The sequence below is a fragment of the Geospiza fortis genome, unplaced genomic scaffold, assembly GCF_000277835.1.
Source record: "Geospiza fortis unplaced genomic scaffold, GeoFor_1.0 scaffold1079, whole genome shotgun sequence".
Taxonomy (NCBI): domain Eukaryota; kingdom Metazoa; phylum Chordata; class Aves; order Passeriformes; family Thraupidae; genus Geospiza; species Geospiza fortis.
The window spans coordinates 110,852-137,797 of record NW_005054708.1 but is presented as its reverse complement, the minus strand read 5'-3'; the positions used below and the strand labels follow the sequence as shown (position 1 = coordinate 137,797).

The 26,946-nt window shown below is 41.4% G+C and overlaps 1 protein-coding gene across 1 annotated transcript in view; it reads right to left on the bottom strand.

Annotated features, from left to right (window-relative positions):
• The window catches only part of IQSEC1 (IQ motif and Sec7 domain ArfGEF 1), a 128,765-nt gene that overhangs the window by 10,633 nt on the left and 91,186 nt on the right, over positions 1 to 26,946 (bottom strand). Inside the window, exons 3-11 of the mRNA XM_031065227.1 lie at positions 25,193 to 26,457; positions 12,444 to 12,605; positions 11,002 to 11,124; positions 10,083 to 10,249; positions 7,799 to 7,938; positions 6,499 to 6,528; positions 5,329 to 5,454; positions 3,874 to 3,973; positions 540 to 701 (exon numbers count right to left, since the gene is read on the bottom strand). Coding sequence (XP_030921087.1) covers positions 540 to 701; positions 3,874 to 3,973; positions 5,329 to 5,454; positions 6,499 to 6,528; positions 7,799 to 7,938; positions 10,083 to 10,249; positions 11,002 to 11,124; positions 12,444 to 12,605; positions 25,193 to 26,457 — 2,275 coding nt within the window. The remainder of the gene's footprint in view (positions 1 to 539; positions 702 to 3,873; positions 3,974 to 5,328; positions 5,455 to 6,498; positions 6,529 to 7,798; positions 7,939 to 10,082; positions 10,250 to 11,001; positions 11,125 to 12,443; positions 12,606 to 25,192; positions 26,458 to 26,946) is intronic.

Genomic DNA, 26,946 nt, shown 5'->3' with positions numbered 1-26,946 from the left:
CCTGCTGTAATTTGTGATACAAATCACAGATCCATCTCTCCACTGTCCACATTATCCTTAAAATTCTTACTGGAATTTATAGTACAAATCACAGATCCATCTTTCGTCTGTCCACATTATCCCTAAAAATTCTTGCAGTAATTTATACTACAAATCACAGACCCAGATCTCTTCTGTCCAAATTATTCCTAAAATTCTTGCTGTAATTTATGCTACAAATCACAGACCCAGCTCTCCTCTGTCCATTGTTATTTGCAGCTTGTCCAAGATAAATTCCACTGCAGCAACACTGCAGTAAATATGAGTCAATGAACTCAGCTGGGGCTTAAGCCATTATTGGCTTTTTGCTCCTTCTTGAGACAAAGTCACAGAAAAACCCACATTATTTTGAACTCTTAAGGATTTCTAATGTGTTACACACTTATACGTTTTATTAATGGTAATTTTTAATTTAAAATTTAAATTTTCCAAGGGCAGTATTAGTTTTTATTATTTTGATTAGCTGGAAAATACTCCGTTATATGTACCTTTGTACTTACACTCTATTCTGTGCTTTTCCATTTCTTGAACTTCTGCAATTGATTCCCTCAAATCATCTGTAAACTTCTTCCTGTCCTGAGGATTTGGTGCATTGAAATTTATGAGTACTTTGATATCTGCTCCTGGAACAGCTGACGTGAGCCGAATGCCATTGGGATAATCTGAAAGAAAAAGGCAAGGAAAACTAAGCTCTGATTATTACAATTACTTTTCTTTTAACAAAAATACCCACCAAAACTGAAAGCTTTTAGTAATATTACCACAGAGGATACGAAGTCAGAGAAATAGAAGTCTGACAGCACAAAATTAGAATAAAAATCCCTAAGGTACATTGGAACAGCTTAACTGTCAAATACTGAACAAATATTGAGAGATAGCTTTATGTAGCTGCTACCCTTAAGGTACAATATGCAATATATATCAAAAACAGTAGGAAAAAACCCCAAAAAGCTAAGGAGGATAATTTTTCTTTCATGGAACAGATCCCATGACCTACCTTACCCACTTGTGACCAAAGTTTTGCTGAGTGTAAAGGCTACTTGAAGACATTTCAAATGCTACAAATTGTCTTTTACTTTTAACTCACCATTTGCAGGAAGACAAATACACAAACAGGTACACATTTAGTCTTTCCTATTGGACTGTGCTCCCTGTACATCCTACTTTCCTTTTCTTCTTTTAAATAAAAGTACTTGTGAAATCATATACTGAAGAAGTAAAAGGACTGATTTGGTTTTTTCACCCTTCTTTTGACCCATATAATGGACTTTTAATAATAAAAGGCAGATGTTTCAGGAAACTGTCTCTTTTCTAGGTGTACTTCTGAAATTTTAACAGCTGGTCAAAAATATCTCCTGGTTGAGACAGAAGGTTCATTTACAGAAAGATACTCAGAATGAAAATATGTTCTGCTGTAGAAAACAAATCAGTCTTTGCTAGAAGCACAGACCTGGAGCAATGGGGTGTCAGCAAACCTCAACATGTGCATTTTAACACAATGTTTTCTTTTACTCAGCTGCCTTGCCCTCTGGGTTTGCTAAAGCTCTCAAATATTTACTTCAGTATTTGAGCCCAAGCTCAAGGGCTCCCATGTACTAAAACTTCCCTCCCTCCCTCAAGAGCCAGCAGATGAAGTGAGGCACTGCCCTCCCTCAAAGCCCCGAGGTTTCAACAAGACTTCAACTATTGAGTAACCAGTGCACGTGCTTGGCTTCCTTAGGATGCATTAACTCTGGCTTTTTTAGGGTACCTTCTCTTTGGCTTTCTTAGGGTACCTTAACTCCCAGATCGAAGCTGCAACTAAAAGTGCAGCAAGTCCATTTACAGTCCTCAGGGAAAACAGAGCAACTGCCCTGAGGCTCAAATGGTCCTGAGGGGGAGGAGGGTGGAAGGATTTGGGGGTTTTGCTGGGGTTTGCTGTCAACACCTCACACAGAACAGCCAAAAGGTCCCAGTGCTGGGCAGGCTCAGGTGGGATGTTGGGAACATTGGCACAGGGAATGCAGCAAGCAGCTCTGCACCACTCCAGGGGAAAGAATAAAAATGTTTACAAAACCAAACAAGGAAAGCTGGCAAGCCCAAAGTCACCAGGGCTGCCCCCACACAGGAGCCAAGAAGGAATTTCCATGTAACAAACACATGCATTTTATTACCAGAGGGACTTCTCTGCACTGTATTCATGAAGTATCAGGAAACCCTCACATCAGTATTTCTTGGTTTCAGTCACAGTCTCTCCCTAAGTGATCTGCTCCCCCTCTATATTTTGTTAGTGATTTTGACTGAAAATGGAAAATATACTTCCCATATGGCCTATTTATTTACTAGAGATATGTGACATTGTTTTCCCTTTTGCAGCTCATCCATCCCTCAACATAATTGACTTCTATCATTAAAAGTCAATTTTTCTATCACCAGTGCCAGTCATTAGTTCAACCTCACCAGCAGCCAAACCAATATTTTTGTTGCTTCTGTTTTAGCAACACTGACTTTTATTCCCTTGAAACCAGGGAACAGCTGCTCCACACAGAGTTACTGATGGCTCTGGAAAAAAACAGCCCAAATCTTGCTGGGGACAGGGAGACCAAGAATATTGAATTTTACAAATCAAAGGGGACAAATACTTCTCTTTCCCAACAGGAAAATTGTGCATCCCACCTGAGAGGCACCAATATTAGAGTGCAGTCTGTTCACTGATTCACTCCAGTGAATTCAGAAGCCCTCCTGAAGTGCCTCAGTTAAAATGCCTCCAGTTCCCTGGGAGGAATTCAATCCTTTACTTCTTGTTTCACTATAGACATTTTTAAATTTATTTGATTAGTGTTTCTACTTATCATGCTTTATTTTTAAAATATATTTTATTCAACGTGGCATCAGAGAATTATAAATCCTTCTATTTTTAGTAGACTCCAGGATAGATGTATTTGGCCTTCCCCTCCAAAACTGAATTTTATATCATATAATGCGCTCACAAGAGAGAGAGAATGCATGTGTAAGCACAGAAAGGACCTGTGGGCTGCAGAGCTGCTGTGAGCTCTGCAAAACCTTCCCTTTGCACTCTCCAGAGGCTTGCAGTAACAGCAATGGATTTTTAGGGAGCACATTCTCAAGGACAAATTAAAACTAAGAACCTTCCATGACAGAACAGCACAGGAACAGCTCACACTGGGCTGTACCCAATTTATCAGGGGGTGAAGGTTTGGTCACAAACCATGAATTCAGTCAGGCTGTCTCCCTATGTACCATACCAACAACTCTGCTCTGCTGTCACTACGATACTGTATTTGGGCTTAGAAACAGGATTTTAGCAAATTATTTAGGGTTTTGTCTGCTAAGAAGCACTAAAGATAAAAAGAATATTGGACTGATGCAGACTGTAAGAGACATAAACAAAAGGTGTCAGAAAATGAAAGCTTATGCTTTATATTTAAATTTGAGGTAGTATATATTATCTAGGCAAAGTTAAGCCATACATCAAGAAAATAAATTAAATAGTGTTTTGAATTACAGATATCATTATAAGAGTCATTATTTATTATCACTCAGTTCCAGCTAATGGTACCACTGACTCAGCAACAGATGTTTTTTTTTCCTTGGCAATCCTTTTATTCTTTACAAGTAATCACAAACACATTTGGGGGGATTTGGCTCCTGACTACAACCAAAAAACTCTGGTTTATATACTGACATCATCTTGTTTTAAATGTCAGAACAAAGTTAAATCCAGACCAATTTTATTCCTAAACTCAGGATGAAGTCCTGTCCATCCCTTTCACTTACACCATTTTTGTTTTATTTATGAAAAAGTGGTCTTCTAAAAAGAGAGGAAATACTTACACTGGTTCTCAAAGAGAAGAACTTGCATTCCATAGAGGGAAAAGGACTGTCGAAAACTGTACGTAACAGAGTTCTTCTTCTTCTGAAAAATCTTGGTCACCTGAAAGGGATCAGATAGGCAAGGTGAAATACTCATTCTACCAAATGTGCCTGTGGAAAATTATTGTTCTGAAGAATTAGCATAAGAGAAAACATTTTATTTAAAAGAAAGTTATAAATCTGTCAGAAAAAATGCACTTGTCATTTTTTCTCTTTTTTTTAATGCAACTGATGTATTTAAACTCCTGCCACTGAAAAAACCAAAGCTCTGCAGCATCATCTTTCTAAAGCAGAAGGGTTAATATTTTATTCAGACACAAAGCCTTTGTGTTCTCTCTCCTCCAGAACTCTACTTTTTCAAATTTCAAAACCTTTGGAATACTTTGGATGCATCCTTTCTGTGCTAGCAAAAAATGAAAATACATTTAAATTATCCTTAAACCCCCACAATTTAGGTGCTACTACACTGACAAATTTGGTCTATATTATTCCCCAAACAGTTTGATAGAACTACTGATATCTGAGTGAGTAATAAAAAATAGCAGAAAACAATGTTCTATCCGCTTCAAATCAGGCTCCCATTGACAACTCCTAGATTATAAAAAATAGCAGAAAACAATGTTCTATCAGCTTCGACTCAGGCTCCCATTGACAACTCAGAAGCAAAAGGATTAATGTTTTTTATTTAATTCCTGGTTTTAAGGTCTGCAGGTAGGCAAAAAAACCACACACAGTAAAACTGTGTAGATGAGATGTGCCTTTCCCCTAACAAAATATGAAATATTTGCTGTAGTTCTCAGTTTTCAGGTAACAGCCAAGTGCATTCCAAATGGAGTGCAACAAATTTTCCTATTTTTAAGAGTAACTCAACCAAGTAATTCCAAGCTGTCCTGAGTTCTGTGTGTCTGCTCTTCAAAAGACTGGGTCAAGTTAAAGTCTGTGAAGGTAAATGCACACTAAAAAGTAAAGTCAACTGTAAAATCTATTTCAACAGAGCCTATTCCTATTTCAATGCACAAACAGATGTGGTTCATAGAACATCTGGGGAACACAAAGTAGGAGGTAATTTTGGTTTTCCACAAGCACCTTGAATTCATTATTCATGGAATAAATAATGTCTCTGTTTATCCTTTAGGACAATGGGTGAACTGGAGATGAGGTTTTTTTCTCTGTAGTAAAAGTTACTGCATCAAATACCTTCTTGCAGAGTGCAGTCATTAATAAGAGACTTGAGTTTAAAAGCAAATTATACAGAATTTTTAAAATTAAGACACAAATCTCTTAATCATCCCTAGGATTGTTGGAATAGAGGATAACAGATATTTATTTTTAGGAATGCTCATACACTTAATTGCCAGTGATTTCATGGAGACAGGATTTCTGAATACCTCATTCTCTCTGCCTGGAAATACATACCACGAGAAGATCATTAAATAAAAATATTTCTCGTTGGTGCAATCCAAGCTTCTGAGGTTTATTTGGATCTGGAACTTCAAACAGCCTACAGTAGCAAACAAGCCTCCGGTGGGGGAGAGAGAGCACCTGCAATAATACAAAAATTCATGGCTCATATAACAACTTCTAGCCAAGAAAGAACATTTTTTATACACAGAATCTTTTTTCTTTAACACTTCAAATATTTTTACCTCTAAGCCCATTAGACCTTTTCATCAAAGGACCAACAACAGGAGCATAAAGAATTTATGCCCCAAACTTGCAAGACATTCAAACTTCATCAAAGTTCCCTCCACGAGCATTTTTATTATCATTAGAAGATAGGATGCAAAGCAAGTTTAGCTTTTGTGAGATGCTGTGAGTTACTTTTTGTCAGCCACCAAATTAATTCAATTTGCTCATTCCCTAATACCAAGAAAATGGTGACATCAGGACAAAGCAAATGCATTTTTATCTGTGTTTATTTTCTCAAGCCAGCAAGAAAACCAAGACTGAGTTTCCATTTTCTTATTGGAAATGTCTGCTGAAGGTGTCTCTGAAGCTGACAAGTGAGACTTAATTTCTTTCAAATGCAATGATGAGATCTCGTTAACAACACCTAAAGAAATCCATAAACTGGTGCATTACAAGAACAGTTTATCTTTATTACTGACCATGCCTATAACTTAAATCTGGAATCAATATTTTCAATGTTCATCTACCCTTCAGAAGTGAACTTTTACTGGCAGTATCTTTCCAGAGTATCATTCAATTCTCAAATGGACCAGAAAGAATAAACACACAGCTCAGGTGGGAAGGTGAGGTGCAAACTGTGATTTTAATTATTTATTTATTCCTTACTGGCTAATTTCTTCAGTGATGATAATATTTCAAATAAATAAGAAGTGTACTAAAAAAGGTCTAGAAGACCCTTGGCAATAAATTAAGCAGCCTCTAGGAAATAAATTTTTAAGAAAATCTTTATACTTTGGAGAGTTTTTACTATAACACAACAAAAATTTTGCCTGAAAAAACATCAGTAATTTAAAATTTTATTTTTAAAATGTGACAGAATGTCTTATTTCCAGTTTAGGAAAATGCTGCCAGTTACAATGACTATAAATTTTGAAAGAGTAGGAGAGAAATACCTACACAACCAAGTCCATGGTGCAGAGATCCAATCTACAGTAGAAAGACACATACAAGTTGATTAAACTTCAGAGAAACACAGAACTGTATCATAGCAAGTAAATACGGCACGCTCTGACTATGACTAAATGCCTATAAAAGTAAAAACAAATAGAGCTATCAATAAAGACTCTTGCCTGTTCCCCTAAATTCCTTGCACACAGTTAAAAAGTCTCCCACCAGAAGAATCCTTCAAGCTAGGACTCCACCAAGGGCATTGTTTTCTTAATCCCATTTAATTTACAAGGTCAGGATTAGTTTTAGGATTTGAACTGCCTCATGTCTGAATAAAAAAAGAAACATGGAAAGAAAACATCTCCCACAGAAGCCTATATATAAACTTAAATCCCCAATTACAGAAACAAAGTTTCATATCAAGTGCATGAATACTGACTTCAGAATATTTATTTCCCTTCCTCTCAAAAATGGATACAAGCTTTTATAAAAATTTTGCTTTCTTTCCTCTGCTTCTTCAGAGATCTCCTCAGAACACTCTTTACTGGAAACTGACCAAAATTAGATTTTTGGTGGGGTCCCTCATTCCCTTCCCCCTTCCCCTGACTAAGGCTTGTCTGAGAAGAGATTACAGTTCAAAGCCCTTTAACTGTAATACAGATGAGATCCACATTCAGAGGCAAAATGCTGTGGCCTTTTTTTTCTCTCTCCTTTTCCAAGAGATGCTTTTATATAGCAAGATTCATTTATATAGCAAAGTATTTCAGGACTTTTCCCACAACAATCCTATCTTTGGATGCTCAAACCCAGCACCAGAATCGCTGGGACCTGATTTCAGATATGCCCTGAGATAAAATGACCCCATGTCCCCTTACAAATCCCAGGTCATGGAGGAAGCTGAGCAGGTGACAAAAAAGATGCTGATGTGAACAGAACTTTTCTGTTACTCTTGTAAATTAGGGAGACATAACTGACAGTGCACATTTTGAAATACAGTTCTCTACAATATCACATTACCAAAGCACTTTGATTCTTTAGAAATAAACAAGAGAACTGCCTAAAATGCAGATATTTCAGAATTGCAAAGCTTCACAATAAAGGGTTTTAAGACTCCTAACATCATCATGTCACCCATGACTGCAAAACCAAAATTCATCTGCATGGACGCTCCAGAACTTAAGTCAACCTTACAGGGAATGATGGTGACAGTTTCTGCCCTTTGCCATTTGTGGGGAGCAGCCTGAGTGGGGAGCAGCCCAGCTCTGCTGCCCTGCCCTGCCCTCCCCGTGGCACAGCAGAGGGCACTCACCGGTTTCTTGCCCACGATGAGCTTCTCCACCTTCTGCACCTGGGACACGTGGTCCTCGTTGGTCTTCAGCTCGCGCTTGCGGATGCGCTCGTAGATCCCGATCAGCATCTCCCGCGGGATGTCCTCCCCATCATCCACCCCTGCAGGGCCAAGCTGCTGTTAGCAGGGAGGAGAAAATCCTGCCACTCTCTGCTTTCCTGCCCTCCCACTGCTGCCTGCCTGCCTGGATGTTTGTGCTGCTTTCTGCCAGCTGCCAGCCAGCTCCTCCTGTGCATCCTTGTGCTGCCTCAGCCACACAGAAGAAGTGGTGTGAACATGATTTAAACACTGATTTTGGTCCAGAAGCTCACTGCCCATACACCAAGACATTGATGGAGATCACCCAGGTTTGGGGATTTTTTGTTTTAAAACTCCCATCTAAAACTAAGACATAAAAAGGCTGACTTCCTAAAGTGTTGGGGAAGATGAAACAGGAAAGCCTTATAAATATGATTGCCTGGCAAAAGATTTTGAGAATATAGAAACTATACGCAAGATTGAAATGAAAGCAAGCTTTGAGATACTTTAGTTACTGAACAACTGGAAAACAATGGTGTGGCTGGCTGAGGGCAATTTCTTTTTGATGAAACAACACCCTCTGCTTGCAGACAGGTCTAAGGGTCAGAGCAGACCCTACAGGTTGGCAGAAGGGGCCCAAAGAGGAGTTTTTAGGTGTTAAAGTGTAACACAGGATGGTAATGTAATGATTCTTATAGGCTGTATGTAAATGCTATAGGATCTGTATATTGTACTAGATTGGTTAGTGAGAATTAGAATATTCAACACAGAAGATTTATTGTATTGGAACAGGAACCTCGCTCTCTTACTCTTTTATGCTCTTACCCTTTTTACTCCCTTACTCTCTTACCCTCTCATTCTCTCTGCCCCTCTCTTCTCTCAGCCTGCTCTGAGCTGTGGCTGGCAGCTCCCCGCAGGGCCCTGCACCCCGGCCCTTTGCAATAAACCCCCAGTTCCTGACCTGGCTGCAGAGATCTCTGCTCTCCATCCATCCCGACCGTCCCACCCCCCGATGCTCCAACACTAAAGGAGTTTTTTTTTCTTTCACACCTCTGTTTGGTATTAAAGCTACAATGAATTAAATTCCTTTTTAGACACTAAAACCTCCATATGACATTCTCCTAGGAATAAACCCCTGGGAGGAAGCAGAAGAATAATTTCATTTTGCCTCCGTCTCTTACCCAAGGTTCATGAAATAATTTCCTATGTGAGAACCTTATGAATGCATTAAAATTATTTAACCAATATTTCATTTAAGATTTCAAAAAGAACTAGTTTAATCTGGACAAACAAATCAACAAAATAGCCCAGATCCAATATAATTGTTTAGCACTGTGCGATTATCATTGGCGTGGCATTCTAACAAGTGCCACACCAATGGCATGAATGCTTGATCCTGAATTTTTGATAGCAATGGAAGGAGTCCAATTTCACTAAGTGACTTAAAGTTGGGTTTTCTGGGGACAGAGAGATGCATGTCTCTTTTTTAAACAGGTTTTAAAGCAATAAACTCTTATCTCCCCTTCAGAAGCAAAGATAGAATACTTTGTCACCCCAGTGCAACAACCACTCCCATAAAAAATACAGTGATAAAATACAATTTGTTTGCAGATAGAAGCAAGCAAAACCACCTCTGTTCTGTGCCACATGGCCAAGCCTTCCACAGCCCACCCTTGTGATTTACTGCAGCAAGGTAGCCTGTTACAGAAATGCCTGCAGTAACAAGAACTGCTGGCATGCACGCCGCAGTTCAGAGAAAATGTGCTGTGGCTAACTCCACAAATGTAACTGCAGCATTATGCCAAGAGATGCATATCAGGCCTTTGGAGTATTTGTGGATTTTACAATAAAATCTCAGCACTAACTTAAACTTTGCTAAGCTGGAACATCTGCTAAGCACAGGTTGTTCATTGCTGCCTTATATAAATCTCAGGGAATAAAATCACCAACCAGGACTTTCAAGACCTGAAATTCCAGAACACCGAAAGTATTTTGGTTTTACTGGTCCTAAAATGACAATACATCCATTCCCTCAAGAAAGACAAGATAAAAATGACAAAATATGACACAATTAATTCTGGTTTTGCTGTTACAGAAATGACTGAAGTCTGTCCAAATGGCAGCCAGGTGACAGCAGCGTGAAGCTGTTCCCAGAAAACACAGAGTGTCCCTGCAAGGACAGTGACAGGGAAAAGCTTTGAGGAGCTTTGCCCTGAGGGTCTCTTACCCCTGAGGTTCTTGATGAAGTCCTCCAGCTTCATCTTGCGCTCGGGTTTGACGTTGGGGCTGTACATGTCGGTGTTGAGCAGGATGATGGCGAAGGCCAGGATGAAGATGGTGTCGGGGTTGCGGAACTGCCGCACCACGCCCGGGTTGCAGATGCAGTAACGCTGGCTGGAAACACCAGGGAGGCAGTCAGGGCTGGGAGGCACTGCTCACACGCACCAAATAACCCATCTGCTGCACCCCAGAGCCTCAGCAAGCTACTGCTCCCAGTCCAGACACAGCTTTAGCTTTCCATCCACAGGTTTTCCTAAGGCAGTCCTTGAACAGGCAAGGAGTTTGGTTCTCCTTAACTGTAACTTCACTTACTACAGTAACTTCTGTATCCCTCTTTTTCCAGTGATTAATACCCCAACAACAGGTAAGAACACAGCATTGATTTTGGCTTACTGCCATGTGGTGATTTCCACCTTATCCTGCCCTGGATACACCTCTGTCAGTACTGATAAGTGACTTCTCGTTCTCGCACTGTTGTTGAAGTATTTAATGAAAAGTCAGGAGCATACATACCCTAGAAAGTACACGGGCTTTTAATGCCACTCATATAAACTACTAAATCCAAATGTATTCTTAGAGATGTTCAAAAATCCTTGAGTATCTTTTCAACTGATGCCAGAAAGAACTTCTGAGAAAGTTCTATTAATACAAATGCCACACATGAACAACACCAGCAAATGAAACTTCCTATTCCATACTTAGCAACCTCCCTCCCCAAACAAGACATATTTGAAAGTGTTTGTACCTCATGATGACACTGAGAATAATCAGGAAAGCAACGTGGATAAGCCCAAGTTCCCCAGTTCTGCAGTGTGACTGCAAAGCAGCAGGTTTCTGGGGACTGAGGGATTTATTTCACATCCTACCTAAAAGCTTCAATGAGCCGCTCCACCTTCTGGGCTTCTCCTTGGACACGGATGTGGGCCTGAAATTTCCTGAGTGCTTCATCCAGCTCCATTGTGGAGAAGTCCATCTCATCCACCACACAGCTAGGACAAAAACAGATTCATACTGTCTCTCGTCATTTCTAACAACACAGTACAAAGGGAAGATTTTGAAACAGAAAAAACTTTTCAATTTTCCATCTGACGGAGATTCGTGGAATTGTTTTTTAAACTTTCAGCAGCAATTGCAATAATTGCAGGTAAGTTGTGAAGGGAGGTTGAAAATAACAGATCAATGAGAAAGTGCACATGTGAGCAGACCCTTGTGTTTTTTAACTGAAGAGCCACTGGGATGACAAATGTCTGATCATTGTAAGTGATGTACCACTGCTACAAATAATTATTAGTTCTGTGCTTCCAGGCCAATCAACTATCACAATGCCTCCAACAATAATAAATAGTTTATACTGCTCAAAATATCATATCTCAGACAGCCTGCAGCAGGCATAATAAACTGTACCAAATGGCTCTGTGTCTAGGAACATTCTTAATTGCAGAGAGAAAAAATAACCTTGTTTGGATACTCTTTAATTATTACTGTAATTCTCATCTCCCCATCATTTGCCATGACTTTCAGTTAACATTTATGGAGAAATAATTATTTTCTTGCTCTCAAAATACAGTGCTGACAAAAAATAAAAGGGAACCATTTTAATATAATCAGCAACATGAACTATGTCATTCTAATACTTTGTTTAAAGTCTGCTTTAAAATCAGAGGTGTATAAATTTCCTTTAAGCTTAGCTTTTAGTTTTGAAATGACCAGACATGAATCACTGCAAGCAACAGCACTGTAATGCAGAAACCACAGAAAGCACCATCCACTTTTAAAAGCTTTTTCTTAAATGTATAGATATACAGTGACAAATTGCAGAAGCTCATATTTTTCTTCCAGTAACACTGTAGCTAATGTAGAATAACAGCAAGCTGTTTATTTCCCTTGCTGTTGTATTGCACTAAATAGTTATTTAGTTTGTTGTTTGACACAGATTCTTACGCCTTGCTTTTAGTATTTTTCCTTTTATGCAAAAGCGCAACGGAACAATGAGCCTGGCATTTCTTACACCCTTTCCAATCCTCACCTAAACTTTATTATCAGTTCTGCAATAATGCTCACAGGCTTCCCATTATTGCAAGTTCTGTTAGAGTGTCAAAAGCCCTTTTCCCATTCCTGGTGTAAATGGTGTTTTCCCATTCCAAGGTGTAAAGCACATGTGCAGACTCCAAATGAAGCAATTAGCACAATTGAGGACCCCCAGGAACACACTGGCCAAGAACAGGATGGGGAGGGGAATGAAACAGCATTTCTGTGACCTGCAGACAGCAGGGAGGGCAGGGCTCACCCTTGCCCACCCAATACTCACTCCAGCACGTCCCTGTTGAACTGCTTCTGCCGATTGCCCAGGAACTCTCCGATCATCTGCCTGCTGAGCCCCTTCCTCTGCAGCAGGAAATGCGCAACCCCCACGGGGGTGTCGGGCACAAAGCCTCGCTCGATCAGGTACTGCACTCCTTTCTCGGGTTTTCTGAGGAGAAAGTGCCAAAGTATGACTTTCCTTCCATTCCTCCTGAGCACATCTGATTAAAATCCACAACAGTTCTGTCAATGATGGTGAATATATTCAATCACTTTTAACCAATGTCCCAGCAGGGTGGGCTAGTGGAGCTGCAGGAATGTCCAGCTGAATGCATTGCTCACTGCTAAGAGCTGACAGATTTGAGACACATCATTGCCTGTTTTCACACATTCCCTGCTCCAGAACCGTCCCAAGGAGAAGCTCTGGATGCAAACAGCCTCCCTTGCCACTGAAACAAAGCCCAACACCAGCTACTAAAAGCTCCTGTTGCTGGGAGAGAGGCACCTTCCAGAAACTGAACTGAAAAGGAGCTCTCCTGACCTCCCCCCTGCCTGCTGGCAAAAGTTAAACTTAATGAATAAAAACATCTCAAGTGGTGTCACTTGCAAGCTGAGAGAACAAAAATAAGGGGGGAAACTACAGCCAGTCAAGCAAAAAAACTCAATTAAAAATGGTGTAACCCTCATCTAATAGAGACTTTTAGTTCCTTCCTTTAACACACCCACTGCCCGACATTTCCCTCCCTCAGACAAGCACCTTCCCAGTTTCTGCAGTGTTTTACATCTCTTTACACTGCTCCAGATTTAGCTGTAACCACTTTCACATCCCAAAACAAAGCAAACCAAAGCCACTCCTTTTATTAAGGAGTGTGTGCTGAGCAGGAGGGTTGTGACAGAGCTGGCAATAAAAGATATTGCTCTAAAGCCAAATGCTGCTTTATTCTCAAGTGCTGCAAAATCCCCCTTACAGCACAAACTGTGCACTGCATCATCCAGCAGTGCAACACAGCAGAAAACCATCACTGCTTTTAAAAATATTCAAGGAGAATCTTTACAGAACCAGTAATTCCATCATCAGCTTTATTTTTTATGGAATTATGCTATAATGTCCACCTGTAAGAGTGGGTGGTTTGCAGATTGCTGGATGACCTAAAAGATATTTCCTTTAAGGCAAGCAAAATCAACCAGAGAGGACAAGGTGACCGTGCTATTTTTATACAAGGTTGATCACACAACCATAACCCTTCCCCAGGGTTTTAATTGCAAATAACATTGCTAAATACATCATCATTCAGTTCTCCTACTCTTTTACATTCCATTATTATACACTTAATACCCTATTAAGAATTAGACAGATCAGAGAAATATATATAATTTAATCAAAAGGGAGTTCTCAAATCTCAATTTCTTGCATCAGGCTTTGTGGCTCTTTTCATCTGAAATAAGATTACACACACGGTCATCTTCTAAAACTAATCTCCTTCATCCTAAAAAGTCCTTTTTCTGTAAGTAATGTAATTGCTATGTTCATATGCTTTTAAACTGTATTTCAGAATCCTTAATCTTTCTAAATTTAAATTCACAGCACCCAACAAAAACAGGAACAGTTGTCTCCATCCCCCTTGTTAGTGAGCTGCATTTGTCCAGTAAATTCAGAGAGATACAAACGCAGGAGAGCTCCTCTCCAGTGACTGTCAAAGTAGAAAACAGCACTCAAAACCCACAGCTTAATCCAAAGATCACCTTTCCCTGACATATAGAAAATGCTAGATCATTACTTACTGTACTAAAAACCAATTTGAATTCCCAACACCTGCATAAGCCTGAACATTTAAAATCGCCACAAAGATAAAATAATTTCTTTTTCATCAGCCTCTCTCTGGTTGTATAATTTTACATAAGTCAGGGTCTCCTTTTTCATCTAAGAAGCTTTGCCCTGGTTTGGTAATATGAAGTCATTTGATTCAAATACCCTTCAAACCAGGCTAGGTGAGTGTCCAAAACAGAGTTAAAAATCCATTTACAAACACTGGAAGCCAAGAGCTCTTTTCCCATCAATACTCCCCTCATGCTGGAGTGAAATATCGGGGAGTTTTGCAGTCTGGGATTATTTGAAAGTAGTCTAGGATTATTTAAAATAGTCCAGTTTGTTACAAAAGCTGTAACCTGGCAGCAATAATATGAAAATAACACCTGAACCCCCAGGCTGTAGGAATGAAGGGTGCTCCTTCCCTGTTTGATCAATCACTGGTAAGGCAGGCAGGCTCAGGGTTTATTGTTGTTTAAGCTCCTTCCCACCTCCCACCAGGAGGGACATTATCTTATTCACCAGGAAAAGTACTTACCAGAAAATGATGACTCTTCCAGAGTGTTCTGAAGTGCTGTATTTCCAAGGAAAATTTACTTCAAAAGTGAAGTTAACAATAGGTTCAGAGAAAAATGTACTCAGGGGGCCTTCCCTTTCTGCTTTTAACATACGCAGCATTTTGTCTCCTTTCAAAGTCAGAGAAACTGAAGAACTAAATAGGATAATGGAAATTTAAGTCACCTCCAACACCAGAAATTTCAAATACCACCAAGTCTGAAGGAGTTGCTCCCTAAATGCGCAGGAGGATGTGAAGGTTGTGGTGCTGATCTCCAGCAAAGCACCAGAAACTCATTTGCTCCTTCCCAAGGTGTTTTTTCACACCAGGGACCTGCCAGGCTGTGGGGAGGCCAGGTTTGAACAACACAAGCAGACAGGGATTCTCTGCGGGCAAACCCAGCTGTTCTAAACTGAACAAACCTTCCTTTTCACCAAAGCCTGACTTTTTCCAGTGTCTGACTGGATGCAGAAGGGAGTGGGACACAAGGGTCAGGACTGAACAGGACAGGACACCTGGGTAAGTTATCCTTCTTTCTGTCTGCTCAGAGCTGGGCACAGACTGTTTTGTACTTACAACTAAGAGTCTTTTGTGATTAGGAAAATTCCCACTGATGGCTTGTTAATTACACAGACCAATAACAGACAAGATAAGAAATCTATAAATAGCAATGGAGGAAGCAGCAGAAGCAGAGCAGTTATTTTCAGATTTGAATACATTAACTAATATCAAAATAAACCCTCTAACATTGGCGCCTTGCATAGCTGATGATGTAGTTATTTAGAGAACTTTTGATATTTACAAGGTTGCTTCCAAAAGAAGTTTAAAAAGGTCTTCTGTCTCAAAAAAACCCAACAAAACAACCTAAAATGAAACATTCAACAACAAGAAAAAAAAAACAATGAAAAATAATCACAAGAATCTACTGAAAGAAGAAGAAAAAATCAACACCAGAAGATGTGCAAAATTTTTTCATAAGATTCTCAAAGGTTGATTAAAGGACTAAGGATGTTGCCAGAAACTGATCAATAACAAGACATTTAGGCTAGTTTAAAGTGACTTCTAAGGGACATAAAATGATGGAAGGATTAATGCAAGCTTCAAAATAACAGATCAAGCCAGTATATTTTAATAAGCTCATTTCTTAGAGAGTACTGGCCAGATCCAGAAGTGCTCAAGACCTGCCAGAGTTTGAGAAGGGAAGCAGAGACAGCTCCGCCTTGGAAGAAGGGAAGGGTAAAACCTGATTGACTTCCTACACATATCAAGCTGTTCTCCTTAAATTTTCAAGAAATATTGCTTTTACAAAAACACTGCAGTGATTCTGACAAATGAATTTGGTGGAGGGAAAAGCTTTTAGTTGGATTCTGGATGGGAAGAGGGATCAGCACAGGATGCCCTGGTGCAGCCAGTCCTGGGGCAGGACAAACCCAGTAAGCCCCAGTGCTGAGCTGGTGAGCACTCCAGCGGCACTGCCAGCAGGCTCTTCTCACATTCCTGTTGCTGGTTTGGGGCTTCCTGACAAACTGAACAAGGCCAAAAAGGTGTTTTGGGTTTGGGTTTCTTTTTTGTTGTTGTTGTTGTTTTATGTTTTTGATTTTTGGTGCTTTTTCTTTTTCTTTTTTCTTTTTTTTTTTTTGGTAGCATGGTTTGGTGGTTTGGTTTCGCTTGGTTTTTATTATTATTTTTTTTAATCCAGTCAAGCACTTCCCACAGCTGCAGCATCATTGTAGTATCCAAGCCACGGTGTGGATAAAGTGCCTGTGTCCAGAGCAGCCAAGAGGAGAGAAGGAGTAACAAGCACTGCCTGAAACAGAAACCTGCCACAAAACCACAGCACAAAGGTGGATAAAGCCTTGCCCATTCCTGACAAGCTGAATATGTAAAGCTTACAAACACCCAAAACCACATGAAATCTTTGCATTTCCTTTTACAGCTCAGACAGTAAGAGAGCTGTAAAATGAGAGCATTCATTAACAAACGAGCATGGGCTACTTCCAGCAATGCCAGAAGCATCATCTGAATTAAAGCAGGGATTTATGAACAGTGTAAATAACCACAAGCACACTGCTCTAACAGCTGACTGAGGCAAGGGGGCAAAGCCAGCCTGACTGAGAGTGAGAAGCTTGCTGGAACTTCTGTAACTCCAGGATTTCTGAAGGCACACCTATGTTTGTTGGTTCCTTGTCTGCTACAGAAACTGAGACAATTTGAAAAGGAGCAAACCAGAAGTACAAACATTTCTTAGAGGTTGTTAGAAACCCACTGCAAACAGGAACACTTCACAAACATACAGCTGCCAAAGAAATCTTTTCATGTCAGAGGTGGAGTGTTTTATGCAGCTATGATGCCAGCCCTCTGTAAAAAAATAAATAATAATAATAATAATCTTGCTTGCCTTTGATACCAGTGATCTCATTTTGAAAATATTTACAGTTGTCACAAAAATAAGCATTACTTCAACACTAAAAAACAGGGATGGCTTTTTGAATGCAAGAACCTAAGACTTTTCTTAGAATCATTGAAGAAGTTAAATATTTTTAAACAACCAGGCTGGCAATAACAAGTTAGTTGAACATTCTCCTTAGTCTGGCACACAGCTCAGTTTTGTTTCTATGGCTGTACTTTTTGCTTTGCTTTTGCTGAAGAGCCCACTGCTGCTGCAGTGAAGCCAAGAGAATCCCTAGGTCTATTTTAAACCTTCTGGCTAAGAAGGAAAAAACCAATATCCTTAAAATACTGCCAAAACTAGTGCCAAAACAACTTGTCAGAGTTCACTCCACAGTGAGGCAAAAGGGGATCGAGAGGAGGAAAATGAGAGAAACTGAGTGGGGACCCTGAGCTGTACTTTTCTCAATTGCACAACTATTCAATGAAGAGAAAGAAAAACTGGCTGTAAATTGCATCTCTGGTAATTACAAGAAAAAATCCCTGGGTCAGGAGAATAAGCCAGGAAAAAGCACATTTCTCCCCTCTGCATCTCATGGAAACAGGAAGATAGTTATTCCCATGATTTGGGCAGGAGCACTACAGTTTGCCCCCAGTGGGGATGATTTCTCCCACATTAGGATATTAATTCTCTGAAGTTCATTGAAGACCTCCCACCACAGATAGAAAGGTCAGGGCACACTTGCAATCACACCAAATTAGCTGGAGTAACCTCTGTTCACAAAAAGTTAATTTCCACTCATGCCACTAAGGAAAGAATTCACCAGGAAGTGATCTCAGTGCCTGGTTCTGTTTGGTGGGGGAGCAAAATAAAGAGAGGAAACTCTGTAGATGTATATTTTCATGAAATTGGGCAACTGATCTACATGGTTCTACCATGACTTTCTGCCTGGCCAACCAGTTTCTTTATGGCATCATTTCCTAACAAGGTGCCAGGAAATTATACATTGAACATTATTACTGCTACTGGATGTTTAGGTTGGTCTGAAAAGTTATGGCCTGAATCAGAGCTGATTATAAAAGGGTAAAAAGTGTATCAAAGGGCAAAAAGTGTATCAAAGGCACCTAAATGCCCCTGAGCAGAAAGTCTGGCTCATTCTAATAAAGGAGGGGAAATGGAGTTTAAAGGTGTTTCAGAAAAAGGATTTTCCTGTGTAAGAAGCATCATTGCTGAGGAACAGAGCAGGCAGCACAGTGGAGAGGCACAGAGGCACACCCCAAGCACTCCAGTGCAGTAGCTGGACATGTCCTTGCTAGTGAAAACAGCCCTGAGTCATCCTGCCACAGCGTTTCCTACCTCCTCATTATTCCCTCCCTTGGCAGTGGGCAGCCTGCTTCTTTGTCCCCCCACTCCTTCCTTCCTCACAAGAAAGAAGGCAATAAGAAGGAAATATTTTAGTTAAATTAACCAACCAAAACACTCTGTGAGGTTGTTCTCACCTCCTCTGACCCCACTGCATTTTTCACAGAACAGGGGCAGGAGTTTGTAGCTGCCAGCAGAGCAAAATTCCACTTTGGGACAAGACATATGGAAAACTGGCTGCCTCTCAGAGCTGTGTGCCAGGGCTGAGTATTGCCCTCATGTTTATGCAAGTGTTGTCAGGAACAACACTTTAGGATGACTGTGTCCTTTAAATTAAGGAACAGTCCCTGTCTTTATGTCTTCTCGTGTCCCTGCCCTCTTTCCACACCCTCACCACAGTTACACCAAACAGAAGCACTTCAGCTTCAAGTTCTGCAATTCTGCTGAGTAAAAATGGGAAACTCTGACAGTCACATTCCCTTTGAAAGGGACACCTTTTGTGCAAGTACAGTTTAAACATCTCCTGATTTGCCAATCACGACCTACAAAACCCAAATTCAGTTGGTAGATATGAACTGTTACACAAGAAAGTGTTGATGGGACCTTCCCTTTTCCTCAACTCTTTCCTACACAGCCTTCCCATGTCCCTATTCCAACTGTCCCCTGCAATCCTGCAAAGGCAGCTGGTCACATCTGTCACCCTCAAAATTTGATCACTGGAGATGTTTGGACGGAAGGAATTCCAATCCAGGCACCTGGAGCCCCATCAGTCGCTGTCTGGAGCTGCTCAGCCAGCGAAATTCCTCCATTCATGGGCTCATTTTCCAAGAGGAGGCACGCAGGCATTGTCAGAGCTCAGCTCCCATTCCTGGCACGTAGCAGGGAGGCAGGAGTGTGCCTGGAATGTTTAAGGGCAGCAGGAGCTGGAGGCAGGGATGAGGTAATGGCTCTTGCAGGGATCCAGGGCCACTCACACTCAGCTATTGCTGCTTCCAGCAAAGCCACATTTGCTTCCAACATTTGGGAAAGTTTATATTGCCTTTTAATGGCAATAAAAGGAATCCCCGTGCCCATATTTGAACCCAGCGCTTCAATTTACTATTGGTTCTACATTTCAGCTGGTTTGGATGGGATATAATTTATGCTAATCCAAGCACTTGTTTTGGAAAAGAAAGGAGGAAAAATGGCTCCTCCGGGAGAAAAGATAAAACATGCACAGAACAAAGCAAAACACACAAAGCTTTTTTTTTTCTTTGGGTGTTCTCACTTAGGGCTAAATGTTTTTAGAAATAATGAGAGTCATACTAAGAACATTCTTCTCCTCTTACTAACTCCTCGGCATGTTAGAGGACAAGTTACATGGAGCGCTTTGATTTTAATTTTTGTTGGAACCGACTGCGCCTGAATAATCTGCAGTCCAGATGTTGCAACAACAGTAAAGTCCCTCTTAGCACACACACGAGGACAGCAAATGGCTCTGTTGTGAAATCCTGGCCAAGCCTCTTCTCTCCCCCTTCCTCTTTCTATCAAATCATTCAAAAAATCATTGAAGATATTAGGGATCAGCTGGCAAAATAAAAGAACTGGATCAAAGGTAAGGAGAACGAACTCAGTTTGTTTGACACATTCTCCCTCCTACTCAATCTGTATTTACAAAGTTTAAAATCATTAGAAATGTTTCCAGTAAGCTTCCAAATTCAAGCTGAAAGGAGGACAGTCCAAAAGCACATGTTTAGAGACCAGATACTAGAATGGATGAGACTGACTCTAAGCAATACAGAAATATGTTCAGCACCTTAACTGAAATTCATTATGAGTATGATGGGTGTAAATTGAGAACACCAGATTAATGCACTTATTACAAGAGTTAAATTAATTGCTACTTGCAAAACTATTTTTTACAAACCAAGTAAGCAACAATTGGAAACTTTTAAGGATTTCAAATAGAAACCAAGCTTGCAGCACTTTCTGAGTGTGACAGAATGCAGGAATGCAAATTACCTTCAGTCCCTACCTGGAGATGGAAAATGATGGAAACCTTATACCTCTGTTGAACAGTTAAAGCTGCTTTCATGGAAAATGAAAAATATGCCTTCTCACAATATTATTACTGTGTGCCTCAGATTTCCAACAAGAATTTATCTAGAAACTGTAATTTGTAATATTGTCTTTGGTATAATCCCACCAGCACTCAGCAAATTCCACTCATATCTGCTTAGTAAAATAAAATAAAAACCTTCTTAAATTAACATTCCAGGGAATCCAGAAATGTTGGAAAAAGTCTGCTCCTGGAATTAGTATCCAATTCATATCAACAGTGGGTTTTAAATTGGAATAAAATCATCCCCATTGAGCAATAAAGGAAGGCAGTAGGGCTTTCAGGGCTAACGATGATACATCATTGCATATTGCAAACAGATACTGAAGCCTTTTTATCTCTCAATAAATCCTTCAGGAGAACTTTGGAATAGCAGGAACCTTGATAATGGCCTTTTATAAAAGAAGCTACAGCAAACCCTTCAGCACAGAGCATTGTAATGCACTGAGGACACGTGGGGAACAGTTCTCCATCTGCCACTGCCCTTTCCAGAGAGGAAAAGAGGACAAAAGAAGGGAAGTGGAGGGTGAAAAGAATCTGGGAAAATTTATTGTAAAATTATTGCTGGCCCAGGCTCTGTTCTAGCACTGTAAAGTGGTGTTACATTCATGTATCCCCAAGAAGTACATGTAGGATTAGGATGAAAAGCCTAAACTATGCCCTGGCATCAAGCTCAGAGCAGTGAAACAGCCCCTGAGCTGCACTTTGCAGCCTCTCCTCACCAGCAATGTCAGCAATCAGCACCAGCAAGACTGGCTCCCATGGCAAGGAACACAATGCCACAGGAACCCTGCCAGATGGGAGGACCATTTACAGCGCCTGCCAACAGCTGATATCCCAAAGGAGACACTAAACATGACTCCAGGCTCTGCTAGATTAAAAACAGTCTGAGCAATGCCAGCCCTTATCTCCCATCTTCTAGGACACAGCTGCAACAAGTTTTCAAACCACTCAGATGTTGTCCCCAGTTTGCTGACACTGCTTTGTTAGCACAGAAGGTGTTTGTGCCCCGTGCCCAGGAGTGCTGAGCAGGCACTGCCCTGTCCCTGTCCCTGCCATGGCCCTGCCGGGTGTGTCACCGCGGCCAGGGGACACAGTGACCCCGGGCAGTGTTAGCAACAAACACACCTGGCAGCCACAAACTCTTGGCAGGGCCCCAGAGCTGCTGTCAGCCCCCTGGCAGCACCAGGCTCTGGGGCAATCCCCGTGCACAGAATACCAGCCCTGCACTGCTCACCCATGGGCAGGACACATCTCACACTGCTGACGTTAAACACTTCTGGTTGATCTCTCAGAACCATCAGTGCATCACTAGCAGGATGGAACCTGAAAATCCTACCAGAATGGGGTGCAATAACTGGTAAACCTGGTATTTCCAGCCTGCAGTCAAAACAAACAGGAGAATGAAATCACAGCTCTTTTTTCTTTTTTTTTTTTTCTCCTTGTTTTTGTTTTTAAAGCAGCAGTCAAAAGGCCTCTTGAGGCCTTGTTTATAAGCAAACCAGTCTCAAAGGCTGGATTTGCATTGGCAGGATTTGCAGCCTGCAAAATAAACCTTTCTAGGTAGTGTTTTCCTTCTGCCTGTGAGGGAGGAATGGTTTCTAGTGCATTTCTCCCAGTCCACATCTCTTTCCAGCTCCACTGAAGAAAATGCCCAATTCAACACAGCTGGCCTGCCCAAGGCTCCCTGGGAGCTGCTGCACTCTGGGCATGCACCTGCAGCCCTTCCTTTGGGGAGGAATGAATGGGAACACACACTGCCAGCCCACTGCCAGGAGGAATCACTGCTGCCATTCAGAGCCACGGCAGTGCACAGAAGCTGTTACTCACTTGCAATTTCTTGGGCAGAAATCACTCCATTTTGGGGGATACTTTACCTTCTAGCTTAGGGGCTACTACAAAACGCCTTTGAAAAGTGCAAGTGCACTTCTTTAATCAACACTCAGGTTCCAAATTGAAGGCCAAGTTACACTTTGAAAAAAATTCCATGATCAAGTGATGATCATGGAGTCACAGAATGGTTTGGGCTGGGAGGGATCCTAAAGATGATTTCTTCCAAACCCTCTGCCATGGGTACAGAAACCTCCCAACAGAACTCCCAGAAAAGTGATTTTCAATTACCTATAATTTTTTCCCAATGTCCTCTGTTGTCCATTCTCCTGGGAGCTTTGTGCTCCTGATGTTTTGCATCTATCAGTGATTAAGTGAACTGGACCATCAGCTGTGCTCAACTTTTACCCCACCCATAACTGCCTATCCTAACAAAGGGCCTCTGATAAGAAAACTGTCCTTCTGCTTCTGAAAATTGTTATTAAAATAGGAAATCCAGAAAAGCTAAAAATTGAAATTTCAATTGAGATGATAGTGACTTTCCATGCTTTTAAAATCCTAATCCTTTTTACCACTTCTGCTGAACAAAGCCAGAAGTATTTGCTACAATTTATGCACTTCTTTAAGGTTCTTAATTCTTTGCATTTCAGCCAAGCTTCATGTACCACAAAGAAAGGACATTTGTTAATTAAGGCTTGGGATCTTAATTTGCAAGGAAGATTTCAAAGACATGATGAAATTAACCTGAACTCCTTGTAAAAGACATGCCTAAAATTTCCTGTGGTAGATGAAGACATTTGGAAAAAAAGTTGCCTTCTTGTACTAGCTAAGTTCAAAGCCACTTCTTTCAGTGCTTCCTCCTGGGTGGAGCACACATCCTCCCAGGAGCTGCTGCCAACGCTGTCACTGCTCCCTCGTTTTATGACCATAAATCTGTTGTGAAGATAATGTGGGGAAAGGACAGTGAAGTGACTCTGCTGCATTGACCTGGCCACTGCACTGACCGCTCACCTCAAGATGCAATTTGCAATTCCACCTGATGCACTCTCTAGAGACTCGTGAGCTTTCACAAGAATATAGCTTTGAAGGTTCTCCAGCTCCCTTCTCAAAAGAATTTACAGACTTATGTACCATCACACTCTATGACAATTCAATAGCTGACACTGCACATTAAGGAAAATGTCACAATCCTCAGACTTGAAGGGCCACAATCAAAACCCAAGACGTGTGGGATATGTGGGGACTGTCTGAGGAATCAATAGAATCACACTGACTTAGCAGAAAGTAATGACAATCTTCACTTTGCTTTCAATGCTGGAGATAAAAATGCAGTGGAGAAGAGGAAATCACACAGAGCAAAAGATGCACTCAGAGGTGCTGTCTGGAGTTCCGCAGAGTCCTGTCCTGCACCACTCACTGCTGAGGAGCTGCTCATCACCTCAGAACAATACAGAAAACCGGTTTATCTTTGTGCAAATCTGCGCAGCAAGGTCACTTTGATCTGTTTCAAACAACTGCCTCTATTCTTGTCTGTTCCTGATGTTTACTTTTCACTTTCAGCCTCCTACTGATGTGTCACTAGCAGCACCTGACAGCTTCCAATGCTCTCATTCACCCCTGCATGCTGCCTGAGCACTTTTTCCATTCACTTTTTCCCGACACCTTCCTGCAGCTGACTCAAAAGACTCTTACCAAGCCTGAGGCTCACTGAGCACTGACTGCTCGAGGCTCAATTGCTGTGCAAAACCCAGGCAAACACCAAGTGTTAAATGTCAGCCAACAGCACCAACACCTTCCTAGCCACCTGCCCTGCCAAGGATGTTATTTTCAAATTTTCTAAAAAAGAGCTAATTGATGTATTTTCCTACCCATTCAACTTCACAAGCAGCGATCCTATGACTTGCATAATTCCAACTGGCTGGAAGCTCCCATAAAGGCATTTTCACACAGATTAAAAACTAAACCTGAAAGTGTTTACAGCCAAACTTGGGGCTGTAATGCACAGCTCACGTGATGGCACCAAAAAGCTTTAACTTACTACAATGTTAGAACAAATACACGAGGAACCACCAACCTATCAATCCAAACACATGAAAGCACTGCTACCTGAAAAGGAGGCCTGAAATCACTCAAGCCACAGGGAAAACATAGGAAAGCTATCAGTCATAGGCAGAAATAGAAATTTTGTGATAGTTCTGTGATAAATGATAAATATTCATTTAGTATAAAAAATATTCAGTGCATTGGCTTTTAGCATCAGAGTTTTAATGAAATCTACTGAACAAATTCCAGGCCCTGCCAGTGTTAAACAGGAAACTCATCATATGCTGCATGCTGTTTCTAATTCCTATCTGATGAGTTTTACACCACCTACATGATTAGGCCAGGAAGAAATCTGAATTTTTTTATAACATAACACCAAAAAATGGATCAGGATCAAGCCACCATATTTTTCCCCAAGAAGGGAGTTGGATTAATCTTCAATAATTTACTACCATTCCTACACTCATAATTACATTTTTTCTTTTTCTCCTGAAGCTGTTAAACTATGAAGACATCAACTTAAACTTGAACATGAACAGTCACCACAAGCACCTTGTTAATTCACGGAAAGGTCAGTACCAGACACCAGTCTTACCTTACCTGTTACAAGAAGAATATTCCTGGTTCATTCTCAGTGACACTGAGGGGAAGGCAGGAACTGCTGTACTTACTTGTTAAAAAGATTCAGCCCAATCCTATAATGGCGTTTCCTGATAACATCGTTACTGAAGGCAGGGGAATCCCAGCTGTTGCGAGTCTCTTTGTGGTAGGTTTGTTTGCTCAAGGTTTGCTCCCTTAGGCTGTCCCTAGAAGAGGATTCTGAGCTGCAATTTATTGTATCATTGGAGTTGGAAGTGCTGTTGATGCTGTCGTTGTCTCCATCAGAGTAATCAGACTCTGATTTGCTTTGCCTGTTTGCTGTGCCATTGATGGCCAAGTGACTGTCTATGGGCCTAGCCCTGTGCCTGGCCTCCTGCTCCTCCCGGGTGATGATCTTGGCAGGTATGCTGTGAGGGATATGTTTAGGGCTGCCTTGCTGGCTGGGGATGCCTCGGTCATACGCATTCTGTCTCTTTAATGAGCCCCTCTCCGAGCGATCGCTCAAGTCCACGGAACTGTCACTGGGCGGCTCGATGGTGAGCAGGGGGAGGTGATCCATCCTCATCCTCTGCTCCTGGCATTCCAGTGATGGGGTACTCCTGCAGCTCGTATCAGTGTCTAACTTATCGTCTTTGTGGGTCATGGACCAGTACTCTTGGGAAGAGTTCACGGAGCGGAGCCTCAAGTCCGACTCCGTGCTGGACGGCCTGTCCACAGACTGGGAGAGCGGCAGGGGCGGGGACAGCTCCTCCTCGTCGATGTACAACGTGACATCGCTGTAGGACGCCGTCATCTCGTCCAGCTTCCTGTGATCCACATTGTGCATCGCTGCTTTGCTCGGGGCACAGCTCTCCCTCTCCATCTCCCGGCTCCTGACCTGCTCCGCGCTCTGGATTTCATCCGAATGCAGACTGCGGCAGTTCAGCGCGTCGTCGATGGATTCCGCCAGGGATTTCACCTGCCTGGAAAAAGCATCCTCCAGTTCTGTTATAGCATCAGTGAAATCAGTGGACGCTGCCGGGGATTTCATGGTAGCTGTCTCCCCGAGCTCATTGCATTCTGACGGTACCAGGGAGCCCAGCTTTGACCCATCATTTGTAACAGAAACTTGCTTCCCCTCGAAGTAGGAGCTGTGGACTTTCTCAGGTCCTTCAAAGGAAAACTGCATTCTCATATTGGACAGGACGATGCGCCTTGACATGCGGTTCTCGGACATAGAACTGCGCAGGCGCTCGAAGTTCTTGTTCATCTGATACTGGCGGAAGGCGGTCTGGATGGTGCGGGCAGCATGTCTGGTGATCAGACGGCCCCCATACTTCCGTTCTAGCATCTCCACCTGCCAGGGAACACACGCAGCCCTCGTCACTTTGTGCAGCTCGGGACAAGTGGAAAGTCTCACAAAAACATTTAACTCTCGTAACCTCTTTAATGTACTTTATAAGTATTGGTTTTGAAAGTAAAACTCAAAACTCCAATGATGAACGGAATAGTAATCTGCAAGTTCCACCATAAAATACAAAAGTGTATTAATTCATCTCATGGATATAAGAGAATATCAGTTGCAATAAGTTCTTCCTTCCTGTGACAACAAAAACACCGGGGTTTCAAAATGACTCATTTTCTTAGAAAAATATTTTGCATGATTACATTCTAGTACACTCCTGGAGTATACAATCTGAGTTCCAAGAACTGGTTTTACTTTTAACAGTATTAACTGCTAAAACTATTAAATCTTAATTAAACTGTTAATATCTTTTACACTTTTCTCTAGGAGGTGGGGAAGGTGTATGGGACAAAGAATAACGGAGTTAAAAGTCCCAACTGA